Source organism: Bos mutus, chromosome 22 (genome assembly GCF_027580195.1).
Source record: "Bos mutus isolate GX-2022 chromosome 22, NWIPB_WYAK_1.1, whole genome shotgun sequence".
Classification (NCBI taxonomy): Eukaryota; Metazoa; Chordata; class Mammalia; order Artiodactyla; family Bovidae; genus Bos; species Bos mutus.
Genome location: NC_091638.1, coordinates 62,058,465 through 62,072,286, shown reverse-complemented (window position 1 = coordinate 62,072,286; position 13,822 = coordinate 62,058,465). Strand labels below are relative to the sequence as shown.

The 13,822-nt window shown below is 58.2% G+C and overlaps 1 protein-coding gene across 1 annotated transcript; it reads left to right on the top strand.

Moving 5' to 3' along the window:
- The first annotated feature begins 438 nt into the window (after window positions 1–438).
- Window positions 439–12,615, top strand: IFITM10 (interferon induced transmembrane protein 10). The gene is made up of 3 exons (XM_070359469.1): window positions 439–792; window positions 1,630–2,082; window positions 12,021–12,615. The coding sequence occupies exons 2-3, from the start codon at window positions 1,840–1,842 to the stop codon at window positions 12,168–12,170; spliced, it is 393 nt and encodes a 130-aa protein (XP_070215570.1). The 5' UTR covers window positions 439–792; window positions 1,630–1,839; the 3' UTR covers window positions 12,171–12,615.
- Window positions 12,616–13,822: the final 1,207 nt, after the last annotated feature.

Sequence of the window (13,822 nt, the reverse complement as noted above, 5' to 3'; positions counted from 1 at the left end):
GTGGGGGCTTGGATAGGAGCGGAGTCCTGTGGGGACAGGCGCGCAGACAGGAGCCTGGCTAGACGTGAGCACTGACTTCGTGAAGACAGACTGTGGGCAGAGGGCTCTGTGGGCAGAGGGCTTGGGGAGGCCCAGACACCCACCTGGCCTGGGACTAGGTGGGTAGGGGCAAGGGCTGAGACGCAGAGAGAGCCCAGATGGAGCAGGAAACTCACCGGGCAGAGAAGGGGCAGCACAGAGGGGAAGGGTCCTGGGAACCGGGGCGGGGCGAGACAGGGGGAAGCACAGAAGGGGGAAGGGGCTCTCCCCGGAAAGACAGGTGGGACGGCTCAGCGAGGGGCCGGGGGCTCAGCCAGAGGGAGGACACAGGGAGCGGGTGGGATCCGGGAGACGCAGGCAGGTGGCGCGGGCGCCCGGGCTGGGCGCTGCGGGAGAGCCCATCCCTGCCCAGCTCTGCCCACCCGCAAGGGTCGCCACTTCCGGCCGGCGCCCGCAGCGCCCACCCCACCGGCGGGAGGAGGCGGGGAGGTGGCTGCGCCCGCCGCCGCCGCCGCCGTGAGTCAGGTTTGGGCTGCAGCCGGCGGCCGGCCCTGGCGCTGCGGAGGGCGCGCAGGCAGCGGAGGAGCGGCGCTGCCAGCCCGCGCCCCTCCCCGCGCCGCCCCGCGCGCTCCCCGCGCCGAGGTCGGGCCGCCGGGACGCCGAGCGGCGGGACAGCCAGCCACCGGCGGGACGGCGAAAGGACGCGCGCAGCGAGCGCAGGGTCGGGCCCGGCCGCCGAGGAGTCGCCAGTAGGTGAGCGCGCGTCTTCCCGCGGCTGCGGCAAACCTGGGCCGGGCTGGGGGCCAGGGGGCGGGCGCCGCGGGGCCCCGGCTGCCGGACCCCCGGGGCGGCGCGGGGCGAGGGCGCGTGGTCTGAGACGGCTCGTTCTGCAGAGTGTCGCTGTGCGTCTGCTCCTGGCGACCGGCGAGTGCGCGCGCTTGGGGTCCCAGAGCTGCTCCGGGCCGGGTCGGGGGGCAGGGGCGATGCGCGCGAGTTCGGAGCCCCCGCGGGCGGCGGGTTCATTCTTCCGCGACTGTGTCGGGGCCTGTGGCGCGGTGTGTGTGAGGGTCACAGTGCGGGCTTGTTTACCTGGAGGCCTCTCTGGGCGCACGGGGTGTGCTGGTGTCTGGAGAGCCGGGCGGTGATGCTGGCGTTTGTGTCCCAAGCGTCAGCTTGTGCCAGCGTGCAGGTGCCGGGCAGAGCTCCGCTCCGCCTGCCAAGCCTGGCAGAGGCCGTGTCATTGTGGGCGTGCGTGCCCTGTGTGGGCGCCGTGTCTGGGGTGCTGCTTGCGTTGTTTACTGAGAGAGCCTGTCGGTCGGGTGCTGGGGGAGTGTGGGAGTGTTGCTGTTGTGTGTCAGCGGGTGAAGTGTTGGGAAGCCCCTGCTGTCCCTGCCAAGGCTGCTCGGAGGGCTTTGGCATGGGGCGGGGGACGGTGGGGGAGGCAGGTGGTGGCCGGCAACTGGCTGCCCCTGCGGGATTTCCGTGTCCCTGGAGCTGTTTATGAGACTGCAAGGGGGAGGCTGTAGGGGCCAAGGTGGGCCCATAGGGTGATCAGGACCCGGCTTATTCTTCGTCTCCCCCTCCCTGCAGGCCCAGGGCCCCGCCCAGTGCCCAGCCCTGCTGGGAGCCCCGGCCAGCACCACGGACGGCACCCAGGAAGCCCGAATCCCCCTGGACGGGGCCTTCTGGATCCCGAGGCCCCCGGCAGGTTCGCCCAAGGGCTGCTTCGCCTGCGTGTCCAAGCCCCCAGCTCTGCAGGCTCCGGCGGCCCCGGCCCCGGAGCCCTCGGCCTCACCCCCCATGGCGCCCACCCTGTTCCCCATGGAGTCCAAGAGCAGCAAGACAGACAGCGTGCGGGCTGCCGGTGCCCCCCCGGCCTGCAAGCACCTGGCGGAGAAGAAGACCATGACGAACCCCACGACCGTCATCGAGGTCTACCCAGACACCACGGAGGTGAATGACTACTACCTCTGGTCCATCTTCAACTTCGTCTACCTCAACTTCTGCTGCCTGGGCTTCATCGCCCTGGCCTACTCCCTCAAGGTGAGCCAGGAGGATGGAGGAGGGGCTGGGGGGTCTGGAAAGCTGAGCAGTGGTGCTGACCCCTCCTCCCTCACAAAGAAGCCCGTGGGTGCAGCAGGTATAGCGGAGAGGCTGGGGGACCTAGGGAGACGCAGAGGTCGGCCAGCTAGCTCAGGACAGCAGAAGGCCTGCCCATCGCATCCTGAGCTGGGGAACCTTCCAGGGCGTCCTGGCAGGCTCAGCGTCCTCGGGGCCAGGGTCTCTGCACGGCCAATTTGGCCTCTGGGGTTGGGACCTCAGTGTCCTGTCCCCTGTGTAGAGACCTGGGAATTAGGCCTGGGCGCAGCTGCCCCTGGGCATTAGGATGGAGCCAGCGTGGAGGTGAAGAGAGCTTGGAATCCTTCCCCTGTCGATAGGAGGAGGGCTGACGTCACTGCTGGAGACCTTGTCCCAGCCCCGCACAGGGAGCCTGACGCCAGGCAGGCACTCAGGGGGGCTGTGACAGACAGACGGGGCGCTGCCCCCGCCACTGCTCTGCCCCTCTCACATGCTTTCCAGTGACCCATCCTGGGGGGATGGGGCGGGGAGGCCGGGGCAGGGAGGCCTGAGTGTGTCCCATGCAGCCTGACCCCGCACCCTCGGTGTGCACGGCTCTCAGAAGGCCTTCCCTCGCTGCTGTGATGGGAGCTGCCGGAGCGGAGCAGACAGGATACCCCCATCCCCTGCTCCCCACCCTCGAGGGCACAGCGGAGAAAAATGGACCGAAATGGGGGAAGGGAGCTGTGGTTGACTCACACTTGGGGTCCGGAGATCCCTGCGGGTGCGTCAGGACCCAAGAGCCTGGGGCTGCTGGAGCCCAACCCGCAGAGGGGCAGAGGGAGACCCGGGCCTCCCTGTCTCCTCCCGCTTCCCCAAGGGCTGGGCTCTCATCTCGCCAGGTCATCCCTTTTCCTGGGCCCAGATTTGCTGCCTGAGGCAGGGGTGGGGAGCGGGAACACGGAGGAGGGCAGGCTAGAGGCAGAGGAGGGGCTGGCACCCGGGGGGACGGAGGCTGGGACAGCTCTGCTTGCTGCTCTGAGCATGGAGCACCCCCCACCCGTCCCTGTCCCAGTGTCACACGGCCTGGCCACCTGGCCTTCCCGCCTCCTGACTCATCCTCAGGGCCTCCATCCCCCCGCTGCTCACGCGTTCATCTCCAGGCTAGTGTACCCAGCCCTGGGCTCCATCGGACAGGAACTGTGTCCAGTGAGTGTGCATGCGTGTGGGCACGTGTGAGTGTGCACGAGAGCATGAGTGTGTGTGCAAGAGTGTGTGCGTGCATATAGGTGTGAGCATGTATGTGTGTGCTTGAGATGTGCAGGCGTGAGAATGCACGTGTATCTGTGTGAGGGTGTGAGTGTGCATGTGTGTGTAACTGTGTGTACTGTGTGTGTGTGTGCATATAGGTATCAGCGAGCATGTGCGTGTAATTGTATGTGTGGATGTGTGAGTGTATGAGTGTGTCTATGCGCGTGTGTACAACTGTGTGTGCATGAGTGTGCATGTGTGCTTTAGAGGCAGCAAAAGGAAGGGGGTCCCAGGGAGGCCGGGGGAAGCCCCCCAGCCTCAGCTCTGCCTCTGGGGCCCTCCTGCCAGTCCCGCCAGCAGCCCGTGGACCTGGGCGTGGCTGTGAGGCTCCTGTGGGTGCCGGCGGGCCCCGGGCAGGCCCATCTGCCGTGGGTTGTAGGTAGGTCACAGGTTTCTGAACTGAGTGCAAGGCTCCGCGCTGGGGTGGGGGGTGGGAGATGGTGCTTCTAAGAGGCAGAAGGAGCCCCACTGTGCCTCCAGCCGGGCGCTCCCCCACATCCTCTCTGTGGGCTCTCGGAGCAGAGAGGCGTGGGACTTACTGGGGAGCGGCATGGGCAGCCAGCAAGGCAAGCTGCCTCTGTCCCCGGCAGAGGGACAGGCGGGCCTGCTGGCCCGGGCTCCCGCACCCGGGAGTTCAGCCATCTGTCTGTCCGGCTGCACGTCTCCTGGCCTGCTGCTCCGGACATTGTTTGCAGCCAGTCGTGGGCACTTGCAAGGGCACCTTACGGCCTTGGGGTCAGGGGGCCTTGGCTGGACTCCTGGACTCCCTGGATCCCTCCGAGCGCTGACCTGCGTCACTGAACCCATCCCCTCCTCCACTCGCAGAGCACGGCCGAACAAAACGGCATTCCCGGGAGCGCCAGGAGCAGGATGGCCTGCCGTGTCCCCACAGCCCCCCTCGGGCGCAGCCAGGTCCGTCTGGGCAGGCATGGCCACAGACGGGAGCCTGGGGCCGCGGCCTGCGCTGTGGGGGTGGGTGGCCCAGACAGGGCTCACGACGACCGCCAGCAGTCCAGCCCCTGCTCCTGGTGCTCCGGCCCCGCACGGCCCGCTCTCACCTTCGCTTCCTCCTATTCTCTTTTCTCCCACCCATTTGCTCCCCCCACGCCCTCCTCCAGCCTCCCATTCACTCCTCCGTCCACGCCGTGTAGCACTTTCTTCAGCCCCTCCCCCACCCGCCACCCACCTGGCCCGTCCATCAGGGCTCTGTCTGTGGCCCACACACCTTCATGGATGCGTGTCATCTCTTTCCTCCTGCCCCGTCTTTGCTCGACACCTTCATCTACCGGCTTCCCTGAATCTGTGTATTGATTCATCTGCCCGCGCTCCAGCCCTCGCGCCTGACGTCTTCTTCCACGCTGTCCCTCCCTGACTCGCGTGTAGCCGCCGTAGCCATTCATTAACCTCTTCTAGTCAGTCACCCGGTCATCAGTTCATTCAGACACTTCAGCACCCTGTCACTCTCCACCCATTGATCCCACGAGTAATAAATAATTGTCTCGTTCCTAGTAAGTGACAAGCAACACGTGATCCCTGTCTAGAAGAGCTTACATCCTGGTCAGCAGTCAGACAATAATAAAACTTACACTTACGTGAGTCAGGTGGTAATGTCAGCTATGAACAATAAATGAAGCATCGTCAAGGATATACGAGGTGCTATTTTATATACAGTGGGCAAGGAAGGCCTCTTTGATGAGATTATATTTTAGTCTAAACCTGAATGAATTCATGCAGTAGCCATAAATGCATCTGGGAAAGCATATTCCAGGAAAATGGACTGGGTATTACAAAAGCCCCGAGGCAAAGCCAGGTTCAGGGCCCAGCGTAGCTGGCGTGGGGGTGAGCCTTGGAGCTGGTCCAGAGATGGGGTGTACTGGGCCAGACCACGTGCATTGTGTCTGCCCCAGTAGGATTTTGTTTTGAGTGAAATCTTGGATGAATTTTAAACAAAGAGTCAATATTATGTGGCTTGTATTTAAAAAGATTGCCCTTGTTACTGGGGGAGATAGCCCATAAGGGCTTAAGGAGTTGCGGAGCTGGGGACCAGATCAAAGGCTATTGCCTCAGTCAAGTCTTGGTTCAGAAGGTGGGAGCAGAGAGTGGAAGCAGATCCCGTTTTTTAAAGGAAAAGTCAGTAGACTATCCTGGTGGGTTGGGCATGAGGTGAGGGAAAAGAGAGAAGAGCCTAAGACTGCTGTTGTTGAGTTGCTCAGTCATGTCCAACTCTCTGCGACCCCACGGACTGTAGCCCACGAGGCTCCCCTGTCCATGGGGTTTCCCAGGCAAGAATACTGGAGTGGGGTGCCATTTCCTTCTCCAGGGGATCTTCCCCACCCAGGGATGGAACCTGCGTCTCCTGCATTGCAAGCAGATTCCTTACCTCTGAGCCGCCCAGGAGCTCAAAGGACATTCATCTGATCTGTTGAGAGAACGGAGGTGCCATTCGCACATGAGGAAGGAGGCCGTAGAAGGGACAGGTTTGCAAGGAAAAGACCCTTGCTCACCTTGTCCACCCACCAACGCATGCACTCATGTTTCCACCCTTTCAACTCTTTGCCCGTCCATTTTCTCTCTATAAATTCATATATTCATCTTCCTTCCTTCCAGAGTTTCTCTTCCACGCTGCCAACCATCCGTAGATTCACTCATTCACTTACTTACTAAATTCATGTTCCTTCTGTCTTTTCTTTCTGCCTTTCCTCGCGCTGTTTATCCACCAACCTCATCCATCAGTCTTACTCTTTCCATCAACCCAGCTCGCCATCTAATCTTTTTCTTCCCTGGGTTCATCTGTTTCCCCCCTTACTCATTAATAGCAATAATAGTAGTAACAAAAAGCCAGCAAATACCAATAACCACCAAACAGCCCAGTTATTTATTGAACTTTTATATTCTAGGCACTGTTCTAAGCATGTCTCATTATTTAATTAAATGTAATATTTTATTTAAAGGTAGCAAAACCCTATTGGAGAAGGCAATGGCACCCCACTCCAGTACTCTTGCCTGGAAAATCCCATGGACAGAGGGGCCTGGTAGGCTGCAGTCCATGGGGTCACTAAGAGTCGGACACGACTAAGTGACTTCACTTTCACTTTTCACTTCCATGCCTTGGAGAAGGAAATGGCAACCCACTCCAGTGTTCTTGCTTGGAGAATCCCAGAGATGGGGGAACCTGGTGGGCTGCCGTCTCAGGGGTCGCACAGAGTTGGACACGACTGAAGCGACTTAGCAGCAGCAGCAGAAGCCTATGAGACTGGTGCGGCTAACTGCAGATGAGGAAGCAGGGGCAGACGCACCAGGGAAATTCCTTGGGGTCGCCATCAGGTTCGTTTCCTGGACCTTTGACTCGTTACACTCTTCTTTCTATAGTCATCGCCATTTTTCTTTTTTTAAATTAATTTATTTTTTATTGAAGGATAATTGATTTACAGACTTCTGTTGTTTTCTGTCAACCCTCACCATGAATCAGCCATAGGTACACATACATCCCCTCCCTCTTGAACCTCCCTCCCGTCTCCCTCCCATCGCATCCCTCTAGGTTGATACAGAGCCCCTGTTTGAGTTTCCTGAGCCGGACAGCAAATTCCCAATGGCTATCTAGCTTACATATGGCAGTGTAAGTTTCCGTGTTACTGTCTCCATACACCTCACCCTCTCCTCCCCTCTCCCCATGTCCATCAGCCTATTCTCTGTCTGTTTCTCCGTTGATGTCCTGCAAATAAATTCTTCAGTACTATTTTTCTAGATTCCATATATATGCATTGGAATACAATATTTATCTTTCTCTTTCTGACTTACTTCACTCTGTATAGTAGGCCCTAGGTTCATCCACCTCATTAGAACTGACTCGAATGCATTCCTTCTTATGGCCGAGTAATATTCCGTAGTGTATATGTAACACAACTTCTTTATCCACTCATCTGTCGATGGACATCTAGGTTGCTTCATGTTCTACCTATTGTAAAGAGTGCTGCAATGAACAATGGGATACATGGGTCTTTTTCAACTTTGGTTTCCTCAGGGTATATGCCTAGGAGTGGGATTGCTGGATCATCAGTTCAGTTCAGTCACTCAGTCGTGTCTGACTCTTTGCGACCCCATGAATCGCAGCACCCCAGCACGCCAGGCCTCCCTGTCCATCACCAACTCCCGGAGTTCACTTAGACTCACGTCCATCGAGTCAGTGATACCATCATATGGTGGTTTTATTCCTAGTTTTTAAGGAATCTCCCTACCGTCTTCCACAGTGTCTCCATCAGTTTACATTCCCACAACAGTGCAGGAGCATTCCCTTTTCTCCACACCCTCTCCAGCATTTATGGTTTGTAGACTTTTTGACGAGGGCCATTCTGAGCTGTGTGAGGTGGTATCTCACGGTGGTTTTGATTTGCGTTTCTCTAATAATGAGCGATGCTGAGCATCTCTTCACGCGTTTGTCAGCCATCTGTGTGTCTTCGTTGGAGAAATGTCTGTGTAGGCCTTTTCCCACTTTTTGATGAGGTGGTTTGTTTTTCTGGCCTGGAGTTGCATGAGCTGCTTGCATATTTTGGAAATTAATCCTTTGTCAGTTGTTTCATTTGCTATTATTTTCTCCCATTCTGAGGGTTGTCTTTTCACCTGCTTTTGCTTTCCCTTCGCTGTGCAAAAAGCTTTTAAGTTTAATCAGGTACCATTTGTTTGCTTTTGCTTTTATTTATTTCTTTTTTTAAAGCATGTTTTGGCCGTGCTCTGTGGCACGCGGGATCCTACTTCCCAGACCAGGGATTGAACCTGAGCCCCGGCACTGGCAGCACAGAGTCGAAACCACTGGACCAGGGAGGCCGCAGCTGGTCATCACCTCCTGCCTGTTCATTCACTCATGTCTTCCTCTCTAGCTTACTGCACTTTCTATCCATCTCTCCCTTTACTCATTCACTCATCCAACTGTACAGCCTTCTTTTCTGCTCTTCTCCACCCTTTCTCGCTATCTAGCCACCCCTTCTATCAGTACAGCTAATCGTTCATCCGTTAAAACTTGGATTTGTCGATCCTTCTTCTCTCTCGACTTTTTCCTCTTCGTGACCTCGTATCCACCCCCCACCGCCCCAGCCAGTCATCTGCCGGCCATCAGTACATTTCTGTCTCTTCCTTTCATTGGTTCACGCTTCCTGGTCAATCACCTCTAAATTAAGTTGCTCATTCATCTGTTTGTGTATTCACCTTCCCTGTCTTTCCTCTACTCCTTTCTCCCAATTGCTTACCATGTCCATCCAGGTAGTCCGCTCTGGAGCTGGCGTCAGCTCGTCTGTCCACCCGTCCACCCATCTTCCCTCCCTTCCCGTCACACACACTCTGTCACCCCAGTAACATACACGCTCATCAGAGAGCGTGTATATTACCATCCATTTATCCGCCTGCTCATGCTCCCATTTTTCTCATTTCCTTGCTTCAGTTGACTTACCCAGTTACCCATCCATCAGTCTGTTCACTCGCCAAAGGGCCTTCCTTCTCTTTCCCTTATCCAGCCACCATCGTCCAGCGACCTCTCTGCCCTGTGCTACGCATCCGTTTATCCACTCCGCTCCTCCATGTTTATTCCTCCTCCTTCAGCCCATTGCACCCACCGCCATCCTTCCTTCCTCTTTGCCTTTCTTCTGCTCTGTTTTTTTTTTTTTTTTTTTTTTTTTGAGGGGGTGGCTACTCTGGGTCTTCATTGCAGCACACGGGCTTCTCTAGTTGCAGCACAGGCTTAGCTGCCCCTCGGCACGTGGGATCTTAATTCCCCAACCAGGGATCGAACCCATGTTCCCTGCGTTGGAAGGCAGATTCTTAACCTCTGGACCACCAGGGAAGCCCTGTTTCTTCTGCTTTTCTCGCCCGCTCATCTCAGCCTCCCCTCCTCACTGCCTCTTGCTTCCCGGATCTCCTAACGGGGTGCTCCCAGGCGTGGTCCTTGGTCCTCCTCTTCCCGTTGTCGGTGCTCAGTCCCTTGGTGCTCTCGTCCAGTCTCAGAGCTTTAAGTAGCATCTTTATGTTGATGCTCCTCCAATTTGTATCTCTGCCCTAGACCTTACCCCTAAACTAGGCTCTACAAAACCTACCTGCTCAAAATACCTAGCTGTATGTCTAGAAGACATTTCTAGCTTCACGTCAAAAGTCAAACTACTGAATCGCTCACAAGCGTCCTCCTCCTGGAGTGCCCTACAACCCCCTTATTTCAGTAGATCAAAAAGCCTTGCAATCATCTCAAATTCCTTTCTTTTTTTATCACACTGCACATCTGATCCCAGTAAATACTGTCAGCTGTGTCTTCAAAATAGACCCAGAAAACGGTCAGTTCTTACCACCTTCATGTCTACTGACCTGACACGACCCACCCTGCCCACTCACCTGGGCTGTTAAGGGAGCCTCTTTTCTGCTTTTCTCCAGCCTCTGCCCCTGCAGTATGTTCTACACACAGCATCCAGAATTATCAGAGTAAAAAACTCCAGAGCCTGCCTGTTTTCTGCTAAAAAGTGCCTATGAAGCCCCACACAAATTGCTCCTTGACAGTCTCCTCTCTGATTTTAAGCCCCCCTCCCCTCTCCTCTGGGTTCTGCCCTCCTCACACCGGCCTCTGGTTATTCCTCTGGTAGACCTCAGCACATCTACACCTGGGAGCTTTGTCTTTAGACACCTGTTTTCCCTGCAGGTGAGCATATGACCATCTCTCCACTCTCTCCTGGGCTTTACCCAAACATCCCTGCTCCCTGGGTTCTTTCCTGAGTGTCCACAGGAAGTCCATCCACCCCTACACACTCCCACCCTCCTGCGCATCTATGTCTCCCTGTGTTAGCTTGCCATCCCTCCTCCACCCTCCAGGCAGCCAGACATCAGTGCCATCTATCTGCCTAACCCAGGCCCTGCCTTTTGTCCATATACCCACCCATCCATCTATCCATCCATCCATCCATCCACCCACCCATCCACCAATCTGCTGATGCAAAGACTTTCTCTTCCTGCCTCTCCTGTCTCTCTCCTTGCTCCCTTTCTTCCTCCTCCCAGGCTCTGCTTGCAGTATGCTCAGACCTGCACCTCTCTGGGCTCTGTGGAAGGAGAAGGTGGGAGGGAAGGGGACTCCTAAGACCTGGCTTGGATGAGGCCAGGGGCGCCTCCCCAGGGACACTCCTTCCCAGCCAGAGGATCTTGGGAATAGGTCCACCGCTGTCTATGGCTCCCTGGGACTTATTGGACTCCAGGCCGCTCCTCTCACTTGGGCGTGAGTGTGGCTGTGCTGGGTCTTTGCTGCATCAGGCGGGCTTTCTAGCTCCAGCGCATGGGCTTCGCTTGCGGTGCATGGGCTGAGTTGCCCCATGGCATGTGGTCTTAGTTTCGTGACCAGAGATCTAACCATGTCCCCTGCATTGGAAGGCAGATTCTCAACCCCTGGCCCACCAGGGAGGCCCCCGTTCACTTTAATATCCCGTCTCGAGGCCCTGGGGGCTGCCCCTTGTCCACAGCGTGTGTCCTCAGGGAGCCCCAGTTAACTGTAAGTGAGGCGGAACCAGTCAAGTCAGCACACACTCGTGACGCCCCCTCACCCAGTCACAGACTCTCTGAGGCCAGCTTCCTCTTCCGTCTATTTTCCCAGAGCTGGTGGCGTAGAGTCGACCTGTGACACTGAACACGCTTAAGGTGTACGCGATGACCTGACACGTGTGCGTCGCGTGAAGTGGTTTCTACAGCAGGGTTAGTTAGCACTCCATCACTTCTCATAATTACCTGTTTTTAATTTTTTTGGTAGTAAGAACACTGAATTTTTACCCTCTTAGCAACTTTCAAGTACGTAAAACAGCATCAACAACCCGTGTTATTATAAATAGTTCTATGTCTTTAATATTTATTTTATTTATGTGTTTATTTGGCTGTGCTGGGTCTTCGTTGCAGTGTGTGAACTCTTGGATGTGGGATCTCGCTCCCTGACCAGGGATCCAGCCCGGGCCTCTGCATTGGGAGTGTAGAGTCCTAGCCGCTGGGCCACCAGGGAAGTCCCCTAAGTGTTTTAGATTTACCTAAAAGTTGCCAGAAAGGAGATACAAGAACCCCTGCATGCCCTTCACCCAGACCCCCAGCAGTTAATAGTTCACCACATCCAGCATCTCTTCTGCGTGTGTGCTCACTCACCCAGTCACGTCTGACTCCTTGTGACCCCAAGGACCGTAGCCCTCCAGGGGTTCAGCCCTCCTCTGTTCGTGGGGTTCTCCAGGCAAGGATACTAGAGCAGATGCCACACCTTCCTCCAGGGGGTCTTTCTGACCCAGGGATTAAGCCACGTCTCTTGATGTCTCCTGCATTGGCAGGCAGATTCTTTACCACTGATGCCACCTGTTAAATACAGGTTATTTGTCTCATAAACTGAGAGTAAGTTTCAGATCTGATGCCCCTAAGCCTCCCCCGCCCCGCCCCCAAAGTCCAGCGCACGTTTCCACCCAGAAAGGACATCCTTGGGCAGTAGCCCCGTGTGGTGGTCAGGAATCGGGAACTGACCCAGGCTCAGGGCTACCCTCTCCTGGGCCCTCTGCCTCAGGCCCTCCCGCCTGGCCTGTGTGTCCACTCTCAGCCCTGACTGCTGGTCTTACTGCTCCTGGCTTCAGGTCCGGGACAAGAAGCTCCTCAACGACCTGAACGGGGCGGTGGAGGACGCCAAGACGGCACGGCTGTTCAACATCACGAGCTCCGCACTGGCCGCCTCCTGCATCATCCTGGTCTTCATCTTCCTGCGGTACCCGCTCACCGACTACTGAGGCCCCAGTGGGCACGCCGGCGGGACACGCGGCCCTGAGACATGGCCAGGGCAGAGCCGGGCGTCCGCCCTGGGCACCCCCTGACCCCAAAGCTGTGAGCCAGGCAGTGGGGCCATCGGAAGCTTCGTCTGTCAAGGGGGCAGCGAGCTTCGTGCTGCCCCGGCCTCTCTGCCTCTTGGCCCCCTGCCCGTTTCTGGGGGCCCCTGGGTTTCTGCCTGTGCTGCTGCACCCCGGCTTTGAGTGGCTGCCCCCTCTCCCTGCCTGTGCCCCCACCCGGGCTCCCGAGGCCCCTCAGACCTGACACCCTGCAAAAAGGGCCCGTATGGGGCCTCCCAGGGTGGGGCGGGGGCCTGCCAGCATCTGGGGGCTCACTCCCCCCACGACCCCACCTCCTCCAAGCTGTGACCCTGCTCGGAGCTCTTGTATCTGTGAACCTCCAATAAAATACTCGAAAATACTCGCCCAGCTATGGCCCCGTCTCCTAGCCACCCCCCACCCCCGCCCCCAGGCAGGTGGGATTCGGAGGCTTCGGGAACCCCATTCAGGCACTGCCTGGGGGTCCTGAGTGCCGCACCCAGCTGACTTTTCCAGGGAGCGTCCACCCTGTAACCCTGGGGGTCTTCTGCCTGCTCTGCAGGATGGGACTGAGGGGGCTTTTGGTGGCTGCCTCCTTGGAGAGGAGTGAAAGGGGCTGGCACAGCTGCCCTCCTGGCAGAGAGTGAGACCTGGCAAAGCCCACCAGCAGGAGGGAGCACCGGGGCAGTGACTGCCGCGCCCAGTCCCTCTCGGGCACCGGGAGCCGCATGCGAGGCCTCCAGGCGAGCCTGGCACACGCAGGGCTCTGAGGTGGCGCTGAGGGTCAGGGCTGGCTTGGCTGGACGTAGGCTGTGGCCAGAAGTGGGCACTTGGGAGTGCGGGCAGTGGGCTGAGGGGGGGCACTGGGAGGGTCTCGGGGGGCGAGGGGGAGAGTTTGGGGACCGGCTGGAGGCGGGCCGGGGGGAGCCAGGAAGGGTGCCCGTGTCTCCAGCATGGATGGTGGGGCTGGCGGGGCAGCTGAGCGTTGAGACTGGGAGACTGAGGAAGGGGACAGTTTGAGACAAGCCCCCCCGGGGGGCAGGGAGGACAGCTTCTGAAGGGGCCCGAAGCCCCGTGGGACTTGGGGCCTTGAGGGAGGAAGGAGCCAGGAAGGGGTGGGGTTGCTGGGAAGGGCGCTATGGAGGAGGGGGGTGGTCACCCCTCCCAGAACCGGGCGGTGGACAGAGGGGAGAGGGCTGGGGAGGGGGCATGCAGAGGGCCAGGTCCGGCGCCTGGGGGGTGGGAGGGGGACAGACAGAGGGGGCGGGGCGGGCAGCGAGGGCCGCGTCCAGATAGACCGAGTCCCTCACCAGGGCAATGCTTGGAGGCATGTGGGTGCAGGCCTGGGAGTGCGGGCTTCCCTTCGGGCCTCGCTCGGAGAAGAGACCCCCCTCCGAGAAGAGACCCCCCCTCCATGGTGTCTGCTGGGGAAGCGGGTCATCGGGACGGCCGCTGGTCTCCGGGGAGGTGTACACCCGGCTGGCTTTGGTGGTTGATGGTCCAGGGGTACCAGGCATGGCTCAGCTGTGCTTCGCTGCCCAGGGGTGGGAGGGGAAGACCAGGTGGCGGGCCAGGAG

What these genes read in the sequence shown, in the direction of transcription:
- IFITM10 (XM_070359469.1), top strand. Translation starts at nt 1,840, where the DNA reads ATGGCGCCCACCCTGTTCCCCATGGAGTCCAAGAGCAGCAAGACAGAC. An exon ending in CCCTGGCCTACTCCCTCAAG is followed by an intron (nt 2,083 to 12,020) that starts GTGAGCCAGGAG and finishes TCCTGGCTTCAG; the next exon opens with GTCCGGGACAAGAAGCTCCT.